Raw genomic sequence first — 16,434 nt, 5'->3', positions numbered from 1 at the left:
TGGCTCAGTCGGTTGAGCGTCCGACTTCAGCTCAGGTCACGATCTCACGGTTCGTGAGTTCGAGCCCCGCGTCAGGCTCTGGGCTGATGGCTCAGAGCCTGGAGCCTGCTTCCGATTCTGTGTCTCCCTCTTTCTCTGCCCCGCCCCCATTCATGCTCTGTCTCTCTCTGTCTCAAAAATAAATAAACATTAAAAAAAATTAAAAAAAAAAAAAGCTTAATGACTGATAAGTATTTACTTATGTAATCTCTAACAGAAATAATGGACCATTCCTATATACAAAAGGTTAGTTTTGTTTTATGTGTAAGAATAGTGCCAAAACTGTCAAAAATGCTTCACCCATTGGTGTCATAGGTAATATATCATTGGCTTTTTTGTAACATGTTGAATTCTTTGATAGATTCATGGGAAGAATGATAATAACTCAGCAAATGGAAGAAATTGTAAGGTAAGAATACATTTGCATTATCCAGTTACTTTTATGTGACAGTGTGTTGGGAGGGACTAAAATCAAATTAAAGGGAGAATAGGTAATTGGGCAGCATATCATGGAAAAGGATTAATTTAGAAGCCTGGCTGGCTCAGTCCAAACAGCACGCAACTCGTGATCTCAGCTTCATGAATTCAAACCTCACATTAGGTGTAGAGATTACTTAAAGAATTTTTTTTTAATTAAAAATAAAAATAAAAACATTTAGCATTTCATCTAATAATTTGTAGCAGAAGAAGTAAGGATAAAACAAATCCCATGAAATGATATAAAAATAGTTTAGCAAGATTATTTGTGTACTTGTATTTCTTTTTCTTACAGTGTTAGATAGTAACAAAAGGAAATAGCCGTTCTTATTCAAATTTTTACACCTTTAAACCCACCACACTGGAAGTCTAGAGTACAAAAAATGTTTTATATAATGTTTGACAAGTATAAATATTATTGTCTTCTTCACTTCAGAATTATTCAGCAAGAACTACAGTATTTAGTGGCCAATATAAATCCTCTTATTTACTCTTTTGATTGGTATTTTTTTTAGTTGGTTGTGTTGGTGTGTTTGCCCTCAATATTCAGGTTAATTTCTGGCCCCTACATGAAAGGCTTTTAAATTATTTCAGAAATGTGCTGATACATTGAGATTACATTGTTACTCATGACCACAAAGCCAAATTTAGAATAAATCTTGGAATCAGCCCTTGAACTTCTAATCCAATTAGCATTGTACCTCTTTTCTAAAGACATGTTCAGTTAATACTGGCTGCATGAAATAAGTTGCTGACATGAAGAGGTAAGCATTTTTTAAATGAAATCCTCAAGACAAGCCACCAAAAAATATCATGATGCCTCGACACCAGTTCACATTTTTAATAAACATTAACATAGTAGCACATTCAGTAAACTCCTTAACAAGGTCTTTGTAAATGTAGGATCCCCTGCTGGATAACTATAACTAGCTTTTATTTTGATTTCTAGAGTGACATAGTGGGATATATATGTGGATACATATCTGAATTGCATTAAGATATTGTGGCTGGTAAAGCAAAAGATCAGTTATATTACCCAGCCCTTAAAATGGTTAAAAAGATTAGCCATGTTCTTTGCTGAAGCAGCCTGAGTGAGCTGATGGAATTATCTTTTAATTTGAAGCTTTTTATCATTATATTCCAATTTTATATGCCAGTGTGAGCTCAAAGTTTTTCTGTTCATTGTTGGAACCAGTACCAAGTGGGAAAAAGCTATTTTATGCCTCCTTAATAATTGATTTTGGAATATCCATGGAGTGTGCTCCAAATATGACTATCTAATAAAATCATACTTGTTAACCATGTCCCAAAATGTGGGCCTCTTTGGTTCATTAGATTTTTTAGAGTGTTTGGATTTGCAGACATCTTCAGAATTGGTTCAGATTCTGTTTGATTTGGGTAACTGGATATGTATGTTTCAGAAAAACATAAGGAATATCAACAAAATTAAGGCTTTTTTACTTATCCATAACAGTCTTATCATTTTTCTATCACTAAGAAAATACAATTTCCTTTCTAGTTATTCCTTCTCGTTTTATTTCTCCTTTATGGAGAGAAATTCAAACAGCAAGAAGACCTGTGCTCCAAGAAGTATGCAATGCAAGTAGTCAAGTTATAGTTGATCTTGCCTAGAAAAAGTACTAACTCACTTACTACTTTGTTTTATAATCCAGTATAATTTTAATTATGCAGAATTGATGCATTTATACACAAATCATACTATAATTCATGTTTATATTGCATTTTAGAACCTTTAATTTTGTTCATAAATTTAAAATTTCATCATGTTAAACATTTTTAATCATTGGTTAATCTTTTGCTGTGTTTTATGTTTAAAAATCTTGAAACAGATGGCTTTGTGAGTTTATTTACAGGGGTAATCTTATTTCTGAGCCACTGATCTTAAAGTGACTGAAATGCTAAAGCAGGTATTTGTTGTTATGGTCACTAACATCATAATTGACCTAAACTGCTTTATAGTAACTGAGATTTTGGTTTTATATGAAAGCAGAGTTATAACTATGTTCAGGTATTTTCTGCTAAAGGTGGCCATTTTAGAATGTAATTGAATTTTTAATATATTCAACTTTTTTTTTTTTTTTTAATCCCCCTTAGGCCTCTGGGGCCAGAGAGTCTCTTGCTTCGTGGAGCCAGGTTAAAAAATACAAAGGAAATTTTTGGTTTGTATATATTGAAAATTTCTAATTATGGATTCGTGTTGATGCTTTATATAAAATATTTTTTAAAACATAGCTTTTGTGGTCTTTTGGTTGGATAATTTACTTAATCAAATATTGTCTAGGATAATTTTCTTACAAAGATTGTGTAAAAATAATTTTGTATATTTTTGTTGTTGATTCCTATTTTTGAATAATAGGCTAGAACCTGGCTCTGTTGTTTGTGGATACTTGTGAAACACTGCTAAGAAGATAATTCTGGCAGTTCTGTTAATGGTGGTTGAGAACCAATGTAATCTGACATCATGGTTCAGTAAACCACCTGTATAATTCCATTATTATTCTTAGATTGTATTCAACTGCTGACTCATTCTTTCATCCATTTAACAAATTTTTATTGACCTGTGACCATATGGCAGGTATTATTGGAATGTATACTGACTGAATCAAAAGGCCGAATAAATAGTGCTCTAGTGTTGGAGATCTAAATTAATTCACATGTTCTGAGTCAACTCTAGGCAAATCGTGAAGTCTTGATAATCTTTAGCTGTCAACTATCTCCTCCCATTTTGGGAATGGCCCTTCATATACTGCCCAGCCTGTGTTATTCACTGAATGTTTATAGCTTTTGAGGTTCTCTTCTTCACTCCCTTCTTTCCTATTAACTGTGTTATATCTTATCACTCAGTATGAGGCTCTCTGATAAAGAAATGCATATACTTATGAAAACAGAAAATAGGGGCCCCTGGGTGGCTCAGTCGGTTAAGCATCCAACTCTTGATTTCAGCTCAGGTCATGATTTCACAGTTCAAGAGTTCAAACTGCACGTTGGGCTCTGTGCTGACAGTGCAGAGCCTGCTTGGGATTCTTTCCCTCTTCCTCTCTCTCTGTCCCTCTCTGCCTGTCTCTCTAAAATAAGTAAGCTTTAAAAATTAAAAAGAAAAGAAAAGAAAACGGAAAATAGAAAGTGTTGGTGAGGATGTAGAATACTAGGAACTCTCATTTGAGTGCTGGTGGGAATATAAAATGTCACAGCCAGTGAACAATAGTGTGGCAGTTCCTCAGTAAGTTAAACTTAGAATTATCATATGACCCAGCAATTCTACATATAACCCAGCAGTTCTACTCCTAGATATGTATCCAAAAGAATTGAAAGTAATTGTTCAGACAAAGACTTGTCCAAGATATTCATAGCAGCAATATTCAATAGCCAAAGGGTAGAAACCGCACAAATATCCATCAACTAATGAATGGATAAACAAAGTGTAGGATACTCATATAATGAAATATTATTCACTCATAAAAAATGAATTCTACTGATGAATGCTATAATATGGATAAACCTTGAAAACATGCTTAGTAAAAGTAGCCAGACACAAAAGGCGTATATGATTCCATTTACTTGAAATAATCGGAATAGGCAAATTCACAGACAGAGAGACTAGATTTGTGGTTCCCAGGGGCTGAGGAGTGGAGGGGAATGGGGCATGATTGCTTAATGGGTACAGGGTTTTCTTTGAGGGTAATAAAAGTGTTTTCAGGTTAGTGAGGGTTGCACAACATTGTGATTGTACTGAGTGCCACCGAATTGTACACTTTAAGATGATTAGAATGGTAAACTGTATGTTATGTATATTTTTACCACAGTTAAAAACAAACAAACAAACACCATAATGATGTTCTGATGGCCAAAGCCAGAGAAAACCTTCAGGGCTTTTAGACCCTCTCATGTAATGCTGTATTTTAACACATCTCCCTGGCAGGAACACCTTTCACATTCTTAAAATGTGTGTTTGCCTTTAGTTGGGTCTACTGGTATCTGCTGCAGCACCACCTCTCTCTCTTACATCATTCTGGCTGATTTCTCACATTTCTGTAATTTCAGTACCCTTTGTCATCTGCGTCATAATCCCTGCCTTTAAAGAATGGTGAAAATTCCAGGACAAATTTTTAGGAAAAAGGCATGTTGAATTCTATACTACTTCTCAGCTTTCACTATATAAGGATGGGTGTGAATATTTATTGATCATCTCTCTGTTTCTAGGCATTTTCCTACTTTGTCATACAAATATCACAACAATTCTGTGAGGTATATTTTCCTATTTAAAGATGGGGAGGGAAACAGACTCAGATTAAATAACTTGCCCAAGGACACAGAGCTAGTAAGTGGCAGAGGCAGCACTCAAATCAAGGTCTAACTACAAAGTTTGTTATAAAGCTGGTCTTACCTAATTTCATCTACTTCCCAATTTTAGGCTGTTAATACTATCATTTTTGCTCATCCCAGTCATTCACATAGGCACACATTTTTATTTTATTTATTTATTTTTTTTAAACATTTATTTATTTTCGAGAGACACAGAGTGTGAGTGGGGCAAGGGCAGAGAGAGAGGGAGACACAGAATCCAAAATAGGCTCCAGGCTCTGAGCTGTCATTACAGAGCCTGAGGTGGGGCTTGAACTCAGTAACCATGAGATCATGACCTGAGCCAACATCAGCTGCTTAACCGACCGAGCCACCCAGGTGCCCCAGTAGGCACACGTTTTTAAAATAGTACTTTCCTTTTGTTTACTTAATTTCTTCTGACAGATTTCCATATTATTTCTCTAGTGGTAGAAAATTGTGTCTAGACTTCACAGATTCTGGCATTCAGAGCCTTTCGAACTCTGACCTCATTCCATTGCTCATGAAAACCTAACAGAAAGCGCTTTTCCATTTCTGTCTTTGTTAACACTTTTTGCTCTATCTATAATGGCCTTCCCTGCCATCTTTACGTTTTCAAATCCTTTTCTTCCATCAGTTCCAGCTCTAATAATATCTCTCATTCAGATATATTAATTATAACTCAGAAACGGAACCCCCATGCCTTCCCCTTCCAGCAGGTTAAGCGACTGGAGTTCTTCAAAATTGGACTTGGAAAGCCTTTTAAAAACTCCAGAAAGACTTAAAGAAAGCCAAATTGTAACAACAATCAGACAGTACACTCCCTTTCATGCTAGTGAGTACATCTGTTTGGTGAAATATGCTAGATTATTTTTAAAGAGTGTTTTGTTTTGCAGGTGTTGCTATATACACTGGAATGGAAACAAAGATGGCATTAAATTACAAGAGCAAGTCACAGAAACGATCTGCAGTAGAAAAGTAAGAAAGTTGTCTATTTTCATTTATTTACACATGAATATGTCTATGTATTCATATATGTATAAAATACTATGTATATAAAAATACATGTCAGTCAACAAAAGATGGTATTCTTGAGGATAGGGATGTATACATGTAGCATTTTGCACAATGTTTGGCATATAGTAGGTGCTAGATTATAACTTTAAATTAACAGCTTTAAAATAATACTATTGGATAATAATGGAATCACTTGATCAGACTAATCCTCCTGCAGATAGCAATTATGAAATCTGGACAAAAATTTTTTTACATAAACAAGTATCTGAAAATACAGGAGAGTATTTTCCCATAACTTCGTACCTGAAGGCACTCCCTAATTCATGTGCTGCATAGGGCATTGTAGAGCCTGAGCTTCACAAGATTTAAGTGTTGGAGGACAAGGTTTAAAGCTAGAAAAACAACTAGACAGAGGTAAAACTGTGTAGGGGAGGGAGCCACAGAAGGGAATGAACTCTGTACATAAATTATGCCCAAATCTTTGACTATTAGACCTATACATGTGCAAGAGAGACCCTGGTGGGCTTAGCAGAAAAACAGTATCAGGAGGCGGGAAGAACAGAACATAGGATTTTGCTGTTGTCTATTGCAGTGGAAACAGAGTTTGATGTTTGAGCCCAGCCGAGTTAACTTCCTGCTGGAATGAAAATCAGCACTCTTATGAAGAACATAAAAGAGTACAGTCTTTACAACCTGCTATTTATAAGATTTAGTATGTAATCAAAAATAAGTAGACATATGAAGAAAATGTAATTTGTATTCAAGAGAAGAAGCATTCAATAGAAATTGTCTCCATAATGTTCTGTATCTTGCAGTTAACAGACAAGGTCTTTAGAGCAGATATTATAAGTATTTTTAAGGGCCTAAAAAATGTGACTAAACACATGTAAAATATCAGCAAAGAAATGGAAAATACAGAAAACAGTATGGAGGTTCCTCAAAAAGTTAAAAGTAGAACTGCCCTGTGATTCAGCAATTACACTACTAGGTGTTTACCCAAAGGATACAAAAACACTGATTTGAAGGGATACGTGCCCCCTGATATTTATACTGGCACTATCACCAATAACCAAATTACGGAAAGAGCCCAAATGTGCACCAACTGATGATTGGATAAAGATATGGAGTGTGTATGTATGTATGTATGGTATATACACACACTGGAATATTACTCAGCCATCAAAAAGAATGAACTTGCCATTTGTAACATGGATGGAGCTATGGAGTATTACGCTAAGTGAAATAAGTCAGAGAAAGACAAATACCATACCATATTATTTCACTCACATGTAGAATTTAAGAAACAAGTGAACATAGTGGGGAACAAAAAGAGGCAGACCAAGAAACAGATTCTTAACTATGGAGAACAAACTGATGGTTGTCAGAGGGGAAGTGAGGTGGGGGATGGGTTAAAAGGCGATGGTTATTAAAGAGAGCACTTGTGAAGAGCACCAGGTGTTGTATGTGATTGATGAATCACTAAATTCTATACCTGAAACTAGTGTGGCACTGTATGTTAACTAACTGGAATTTAAATAAAAATTTGAGGGGAAAAAAAAAGAAATGGAAACTATAAAGAGAATTCAGCAGATATTCTTGAGTTGAAAATCTAATTACTGAAATGTAAATGTCATTAGATGGGCTCAATACCAGATTGAGGAAGGCAGCAGAAATTGGCGGTGAATTTTAAAAAGCAATAGAAATTATTCAGTCTGAAGAACAGGGAGAAAAAAGATTGAAGAAAAAATGAACAGAATTTCAGAACCATGTGAATACACAATATTAAGCTATTTAGCATAATTCTAATTGAGTCCTTCCCCAAAGAGGAGAGAACAGTAGGGGCAGAATAAAAATATCTGAAAAAATAATAATGGCAAATTTCTTGAATTTGAAAAAACACAGAGTGGTAATTTAAATCCAGCAAATCAAAATTTGTGGACTCAAAGCAAAGCCTAAATTAAAGAGAAATTTTGAGCTATAAGTGTTTACATAAGAGAGGAAGAAAAGCTTAAAATAGTCATCTAAGTTTTTACCTTAGGAAGCAAGATAAAGAGAGTAATTATACCCAATCAGAGAAGAAAGAGAACAGATACTAAAGATGTGAGCTGGGGCGCCTGGGTGGCTCAGTCAGTTAAGGGTCTGACTTCAGCTCAGGTCACGATCTTGCAGTCTGTGAGTTCAAGCCCCGCGTCGGGCTCTGGGCTGATGGCTCAGAGCCTGGAGCCTGCTTCTGATTCTGTCTCCCTCTCTCTCTGACCCTCCCCCATTCATGCTCTGTCTCTCTCTGTCTCAAAAATAAATAAAAACGTTAAAAAAAATTTTTTTTTTTTAAAAAAAGATGTGAGCTAAAACCAATAGAAGAGAAAACAAATAATAGACAAAATTAACAAAGCTGAAACTGGTTCTTTGGAAATAATAACAAAATTAATAAATCTCTACTTTTTCAATCTAGATTGAGGGATTAAAGGGGAAAAAAAGAGATGTATTAGGAGAGAGAGAGAAAATTAAAAAATTACCAACATCAAGAATGAAAAACAAGATAGTACAGATCCTACCTACTGTGGTCACTTTATCCACAGATAAAGAAATATGATGAAACACTTTATTTAACTACATTTTTTTAACTTAAATGAAGTGGACAAATTCTTTGAAAACACAACATATAAAAATTAACACAGGAAGAGACAGAAAATCTAAATAACCCTATCAAAGAGATTTAATTTATATAAAATATATATTATATATTTTATATATATTATATATATTATATATAATATAAAATATTATATATAAAATATTATATATAAAAATATTAAAAAATAAAAAAATACGTCCACACAAAGGGATAGCCTTTTCAACACACAATGCTGGAACAGTTAGACATCCATATGCCAGAAACCAAATTTTCACCCTTCTCTTCACCACATACAAAAACTAACTCAAAATAAAACCTATACATAAGAACTTAATCTGTAAAACGTGGGAGAAAATACTTGTGACTTTGGGTTAAGGAAACATTTGTTTGATGGGAAACATACAAAAAAGGAACCAAAAACCAAACCAAAAATTGATAAATTTCATCAAAATTAAAAACTTCAGCATACCTGAAGCTGATATGACATTGTATGTCAATGTTAAAAAAAATTAATGCTTGTATTTCAAAAGACACTGCTGAAAAAATGAAAACACAAGCCACAGACTAGGAAAAATACTTACAAAGCACATATTTTGTAAAGGACTCCTATCCAAAATATGCATTTTCACAACTTCTTTTCAACATTATTCTAGAAGCCTTATTCGGTGTCACCAGACAAAGAAATAAAAGGCATAAGTATTAGAAAGAACTAAAATTGTCCTTACTGGAGGACACATGATTTGTCACATAGCTGTACGCATTCAAAATTAAAACTATTAGAACTAATAAGTTTTAGCAAGGCCAAAACATGGTGAGAGATATTAAAGATTTATCCATTAAATAAATGACGAAATCACACTAATAGATTGGCAGGCTCAGTATTGTTAAGCTGTCAGGTGATGTCTTGATTGTTTCAATCCTAGTTAAAATCCCTGCAAACTTTTTTGTGGTAATTGACAAGATGATTCTAAAATGAATATTGAAATGCACTAGCTAAAATGCATACATAGAATACATAAAGAAAATAGCCCCTTGAAAGAAAGCTGTAGGGGATGCCTAGGTGCCTCAGTCAGTTGAATGTCTGGCTCTTGACTTTGTCTCAGGTCATGGTCTCAAAGTTGGTGAATTCAAGTCCCATATTGTGCTCTGTGCTGACAGCATGGAGCCTGCTTGGGATTCCCTCTCTCCCCCTCTCTCTCTGCCCCTGCCCTGCTCGTGTGCTCTGTTTCTCTCTCTCTCTCTCTCTCAAAATAAATAAATAAACTTTAAAAATTGAAAAGAAAAGAAAGCTGTAGGATTTATATTCCCTGACTTTAAGACTTATTATAAAGCTGGTGAAGGGACCAGGGTTGAAGGGGTGGAAGGCAGATGGGATATGGAAAATGAGTTCAGATTAAGGGAACTAATACCTTACTGGAAGACAGGCACAGTAGATGTCTATCTGTCTGGAGTGAGAGCTCAATGGGAATTAGAGGATGTCGAGAAGGAGGATCCAGGTTTTAGTAAAGAAGATTTTGGCGTTTAGTCTGAAAAACTGTTGATTGAAAGTATATAGTAGAGGGGGATATCCAACATGGCAGAGAAGTAGGGGAACCTGAAGTTCCCTCTCAAACACAGCAGTGTCGAGGGCAAGGGCCTTTGAATTCCAAGAGTCTGGGCTGTAGAGTGACAGAGACATGTCCATGGGGACAACCTGGCAGGCCATACATGCGTGATTGCAAACTGAGAGAGATAAAATGTGCAGTGTAGGCACGGAGGGGAGAGATCCCCTTCTGCAGACAAAGGGAAGAAAAAGAGAGGCTGTGGAAGTGCAGGACTGTATTTGAACAAGAGAAAAACCATGGACTGGGGACGGAGAAAGAGCCAATCTCTAACTGTGGGGCTTTCTTTGGACTGGGGCTGGCTGCCCAGTTCACGCACCTGGGGAGGAAGGGAGCTAGCCCCAGGCTCAGTAACTAGTTCAGAGGCGCAGTCTGCAGTGGGAGAAAGCGATTCCCTCTCTCGAGTGCTGTGGGAAGAAGGTATATAACCATTCAAAGGACAAGAGACCCTGCCTGTGCTCACCAGCCAGAGGCCATTTGTCAGCGGTGTGGAGTGGCACTTCCCTGGAACCAGGACACACAGAGTGGGACCCTTTAAGACATTGGGGTTTAAATCCCAGCTGAGCACCAGGGAGGTGCAGGAGTTGGCAGAGCGGGACAAACCACCTAGTTCATGCCAGTGCGTCACTGGGAGGAGGCCCTCCATCTGTGGAGTGGAGTGGCACTTCCCTGGAACTGGGGTGTGCAGAGCGGGACCCTTTAAGACATCTGGGTTTGAATCCCAGACAAGCCCCAGGGAGGCATGGGAGACTGTGGAGTGGAAAAAAAACAAGGCCCACTTGCGCCAGCATAGTACTGTGAGGCACTCTGTGAACAGAGTGGTTTGAGACACCCAGTTTTTGCATTTTCTGATTTAATTCATGGGCAATTTTCTTCCTTTTCTCCTTCTTATTTCGTCCCTCCTCTAGTCTGGTTGTTCTGGTTGTTGGTTTGTTTAAGCAGACATATTTACTCTATTCTATTTATACCTGTTCTATATCTCTTTCTTTATTTTCCTTTCTCTCTCTAGATTAAGCCATGTAGTTTTTCTACCTGGTCAATTTTTTTTCCCTGCCCCTGTCATTTTTCTCTTTGTATGGGATAAGGCCTTCCACCAACACTGCCCTATCCCCCAACCCTGTTGTTTGTTGTTGTGATGGTGGTAGGTTTGGTTTTTTTTTCTTTCCCAGAGCTACTTCAATGAACAAATCAAAGCACATCTGGTGGAGGGTCCAAAACATCACTACGAGTAGGGAGGTAAAACAACCAGAGTCACAACAACAGAGAGCAAGTAACACACTCCAAAAAACACTTCCTGAGGGGCCAGGTCCTGGACAGTGCTCACAGGTGCAGGACACATAATAGCTTTTAAAATACATAAGAGACAGAAAACTAGCCAAAATGATGAAACAGAAGAATTCTCCTCAAAAAAAAAATTCCAGGAAGAAATGACAACTAAAGACTTGATCAAAACAGATATAAACAATATATCTGATCAAGAATTTAGAATAATAGTCATAAGATTAATCGCTGGGCTTGACAAAAGCATAGAAGACAGCAAAGAATCTATTGCTGCGAGATCAAGGAATAAAAAATAGTCATGACAGATTTAAAAAATGCTGTAAATGAGGTGCAAAATAAACTGGATGTGCTGACAGGATTGAAGAGGCAAAGGGGAGAATAAGTGAAATAGAAGATAAAATTATGGAAAAAGATGAAGCTGAGAATAAGAAAAAAAATTCTAGACCACGAGGGGAGAATTTGAGAACTAAATGATGAAATGAAATGTAATAATATCCATATCATAGGAGGTCCAGAAGAAGAAGAGAGAGAGAGAGAGAAGGTGTACTTGGACAACTCATAGCTGAGAACTTCACAATTTGGGGAAGGAAACAGATATTGAAATCCAGGAGGCACACAACTCTCTTCAGACGTAATAGGAATCTATCTTCTACACGATATATCATAGTGAAACTGGCAAAACACAAAGATGAAAAGAGAATTCTGAAAGCAGGTAGGGACAAACGGGCCTTAACCTACAAGGGTAGACACGTAAGAGTAGTAGCAGACCTATCTACTGAAACATGGCAGGCCAGAAGGAAGTGGCAGGAAATATCAATGTGCTAAATGGGAAAAATATGCAACCAAGAATCCTTTATCCAACAAGGCTGCTGTTGTTCAGAATAGAAGGAGGGATAAAGGTTTTCCCAGCCAAACAAAAACTGAAGGAATTCATCACCACTAAACCAGCCTTCTAAGAGATCCTAAGGGAGACTGTTAGAATGTTGCAAAGGACCAGAGACATCATTATAAGCATGAAACCTACAGATAATACAATGACACTAAGTCCGTATCTTTCAATAATAACACTGAATGTAAATGGACTAAATGCTCCAATCAAAAGACATACAGTATCAGAATGGATTAAAAAACACAAGACCCATCTATTTGCTGTCTACAAGAGACCCGTTTTAAACCTGAGGACACCTTCAGATTGAAAGTGAGGGGATGGAGAACCATCTATCATGCTACTGGAAGTCAAAACAAAGCTGGAGTACCCATACTTACATCAGACAAACTAGATTTTAAACTAAAGGTTGTAATGAGATGAAGAAGGGCTTTATATCATAATTATGGGGTCTATCCATCAAGAAGAGCTAACAATTACAAATGTTTATGCACCCAATTTGGAAGCACCCAAATATATAAAATAATTCACAAACATTAGCAACCTTATTGATAAAAATGTGGTAATTGCGGACAGATTTTGTAGACAGAAAACCAATAAAGAAACAATGGCCCTGAATGATACACTGGACCAGATGGGCTTGACAGATATATTCAGAACTTTTCATCCAAAAGAAGCAGAATACACATTCTTCTCAACTGCACATGGAATATTCTCCAAGATAGATCACATACTAGGTCACAAAACAGCCCTCAATAAATATAAAAGAATTGAGATCATACTGTACACATTTTCAGATCACAATGCTATGAAACTTGAAATCAACCACAGGAAAAAGTTTGGAAAGCCTCCAAATGCATGGAAGTTAAAGAACATCCTACTAAATAATGGGTCAACCAGGCAATTAAAGAAGAAATTTAAAAATATATGGAAACAAATGAAAATGAAAACATGACAGTCCAAACCTTTTGGGATGCAGCAAAGGCAGTCCTAAGAGGAAAATACATTGCAATCCAGACCTATCTCAAGAAATAAGAAAAATCCCAAATACAAAATCTAACAGCACACCTAAAGGAACTAGAAGCAGAACAGCAAAGAAACCCCAAGGCCAGGAGAAGAAGAGAAATAATAAAGATTAGAGCAGAAATAAACAATATAGAATCCAAAAAAAAAAAAAAGAGTAGAACAGATCAATGAAACTAAGAGTTGTTTTTTTGAAAAAATAAAATTGATAAACCCCTAGCCAGACTTCTCAAAAAGAAAAGATATTGGACCCAAATAGGTAAAATCATGAATCAAATTGGACTTATCACAACCAACCCCTCAGAAATACAAACAATTATCTGAGAATACTATGAAAAATTATATAACAGCAAACTGGACAACCTGAAAGAAATGGACAAATTCCTAGACACCCACACACTACCAAACTCAAATTGGAAGAGATAGAAAATTTGAACAGACCCATAACTAGTGAAGAAATTGAGTCAGTTATCAAAAATCTCCCAACAAATTAGAGTCCTGGGCTGGATGGCTTCCCAGGGGAATTCTACCAGCCATTTAAAGCAGAGTTGATACCTATCTTTCTCAAGCTATTCCAAAAAACAGAAATGAAAGCGGACTCATTCTATGAAGCCAGCATTACCTTGGTTCCCAAACCAGACAGAAACCCAGCAAAAAAAGAGAATTATAGGCCAATATCCCTGATGAACATGGATACAAAAATTCTCAACAAGATACTAGCAAATTGAATTCAACAGCATATAAAAAGAATTATTCACTATGATCAAGTGTTCATTCCTGGGCTGCAGGGCTGGTTCAGTATTCACAAATTAATCAGTGTGGTACATCACATTAATAAAAGAAAAGATAAAAACTACATGATCCTGTCAATAGATGCAGAAAAAGCATTTGACAAAATAACAGCATCCTTTCTTAATAAAACCCTCAAGAAAGTCAGGATAGAACATCATAAAAGCAATATATGAAACAGCATAAAAGCAATATATGAAAAGCCCACAGCTAATATCCTCAATGGGGAAAAACTGAGAGCTTTCCCCTGAGATCAGGAACATGACAGGAATGTCCACTCTCATGACTGTTGTTTAACATAGTGTTGGAAGACCTAGCATCAGCAGTCAGCAAAATGAAATAAAAGGCATCAAAATTGGCAAAGAAGAAGTCAGACTTTCACTTTTTGCAGATGACATGATACTCTACATGAAAAACCTGAAAGACTCTACCAAAAAGCTGCAGGAACTGAAACATTAATTCAGCAAAGTCACAGGATACAAAATCAATGTACAGAAGTTGGTTGCACTTCTATACACCAATAATGAAGCAACAGAAAGAGAAAAATCAAGACGTCGATCCCAATTACAGTTGCACCAAGAACCATAAAATACCTAGGAATAAACCTAACCAAAGATGTAAAAGATCTGTATGCTGAAAACTACAGAAAACTCAGGAAGGAAATTGAAGAAGACACAAAGAAATGGAAAAACATTCCATGCTCATGGATTGGAAGAATAATATTGTTAAAATGTCATTACTACCCAAAGCAATCTACATATTCAATGCAATCCCAAGCAAAATTGCACTAGCATTCTTCTCAAAGCTAGAAAAAACAATCCCAAAATTTGTATGGAACCACAAAAGACCTGGAATAACAAAAGTAATGTTGAAAAAGGAAACTAAAGCAGGAGGCATCACAATCCCAGACTTTAGCCTCTATTACAAAGCTGTAATCATCAAGACAGTATGGTATTGGCTCCAAAACACACACACACAGACCAATGAAATAGAATACACAACCCAGAATTGGACCCACAAATGCATGGCCAACTAATCTTTGACAAAGCTAGAAAGAGTATCCAATGGAAAAACAGTCTCTTTAGCAAATGGTGCTGGGAGAACTGGACAGGAACATGCAGAAGAATGAAACTAGATACCTTTGTTACACCATAAACAAAAATAAACCCAAAATGGATGAAAGACCTGAATGTGAGACAGGAAACCATCAAAGCCCTAGAAGAGAAAACAGGAAACAACCTCTTTGACCTCAGCCACAGCAATTTCTTGCTCAACACGTCTCTAAAGGCAATGGAATTAAAAGCAAAAATGAATTATTGGGACCTCATCAAGATATAAAGCTTCTGCACTACAAAGGAAACAGTCAATAAAACTAAAAGGCAACTGACAGAATGGGAAAAGATATTTGCAAATGACAGATAAAGGGTTAGCATCCAAAATCTATAAAGAACTTATCAAACTCAACACCCAAAAAACAAATAATCCAGTGAAGAAATGGGCAGAAGACATGAATAGACAGTATTCCAAAGAAGACATCCAGATGGCTAACAGACACATGAAAAGATGCTCAACGTAACTCATCATCAGGGAAAGACAAATCAAAACCAAACTGAGATACCACTTCATACCTGTCAGAGTGGCTAAAATTAACAAATCAGGAAACCACAAATGCTGGTGCAGATGTGGAGAAACGGGAACCCTCTTGCACTGTTGGTGGGATGCAAACTGATGCAGCTGCTCTGGAAAACAGTGTGGAGGTTCCTCAAAAAATTAAAAATAGAATTACCCTATAGCCCAGCAATAGCACTACTAGGAATTTATCCAAGGGATACAGGAGTGCTGATTCATGGGGGCACATGTACCCCAATGTTTATAGCAGCGCTTTCAACAATAGCTAAATTATGGAAAGAACCTAAATGTCTGTCAACTGATGAATGGATAAAGGTGTGGCTTATATACACAATGGAATACTACGTGGCAATGAGAAAGAATGAAATCCTGCCATTTGCAGCAACGTGGATGGAACGTTTATGCTAAGTGAAATAAGTCAGAGAAAGGCAGATATCATATGTTTTCATTCATATGTGAATCTTGAGAAAATTAACAGAAGACCATAGAGGAAGAGAAGGGTAAAAAAAATAGTTACAAACAGAGAGGGAGGGAGGCAAACCATAAGAGACTCTTAAATACAGAGAACAAAGTGAGGGTTGATGGGGGGAAGGGGGTAGAGGGGAAAATGAGTGATGAGCATTGAGGAGGGCAGTTGGGATGAGCACTGGATGTTGTATGTAAGTGATGAATCACGGGAATCTGCCCACAAAAGCAAGAGCACACTGTACACACTG

General features: G+C 36.6%; 1 protein-coding gene across 8 annotated transcripts in view; it reads left to right on the top strand.

The window, feature by feature from the left end:
* Positions 1–16,434, top strand: part of ATP11B (ATPase phospholipid transporting 11B (putative)) — a 129,120-nt gene that overhangs the window by 45,972 nt on the left and 66,714 nt on the right. For all 8 annotated transcript variants that reach the window (XM_042956602.1, XM_042956595.1, XM_042956601.1 and 5 more), the window contains exons 8-10: positions 401–448; positions 2,632–2,696; positions 5,754–5,835. In XM_042956602.1, the coding sequence (XP_042812536.1) occupies positions 401–448; positions 2,632–2,696; positions 5,754–5,835 (195 nt within the window). The remainder of the gene's footprint in view (positions 1–400; positions 449–2,631; positions 2,697–5,753; positions 5,836–16,434) is intronic.

This window comes from Panthera tigris, chromosome C2 (genome assembly GCF_018350195.1).
Source record: "Panthera tigris isolate Pti1 chromosome C2, P.tigris_Pti1_mat1.1, whole genome shotgun sequence".
Lineage (NCBI taxonomy): Eukaryota > Metazoa > Chordata > Mammalia > Carnivora > Felidae > Panthera > Panthera tigris.
Note: the sequence above shows the minus strand (reverse complement) of the source record. Positions and strands in the feature narration are given on the sequence as shown.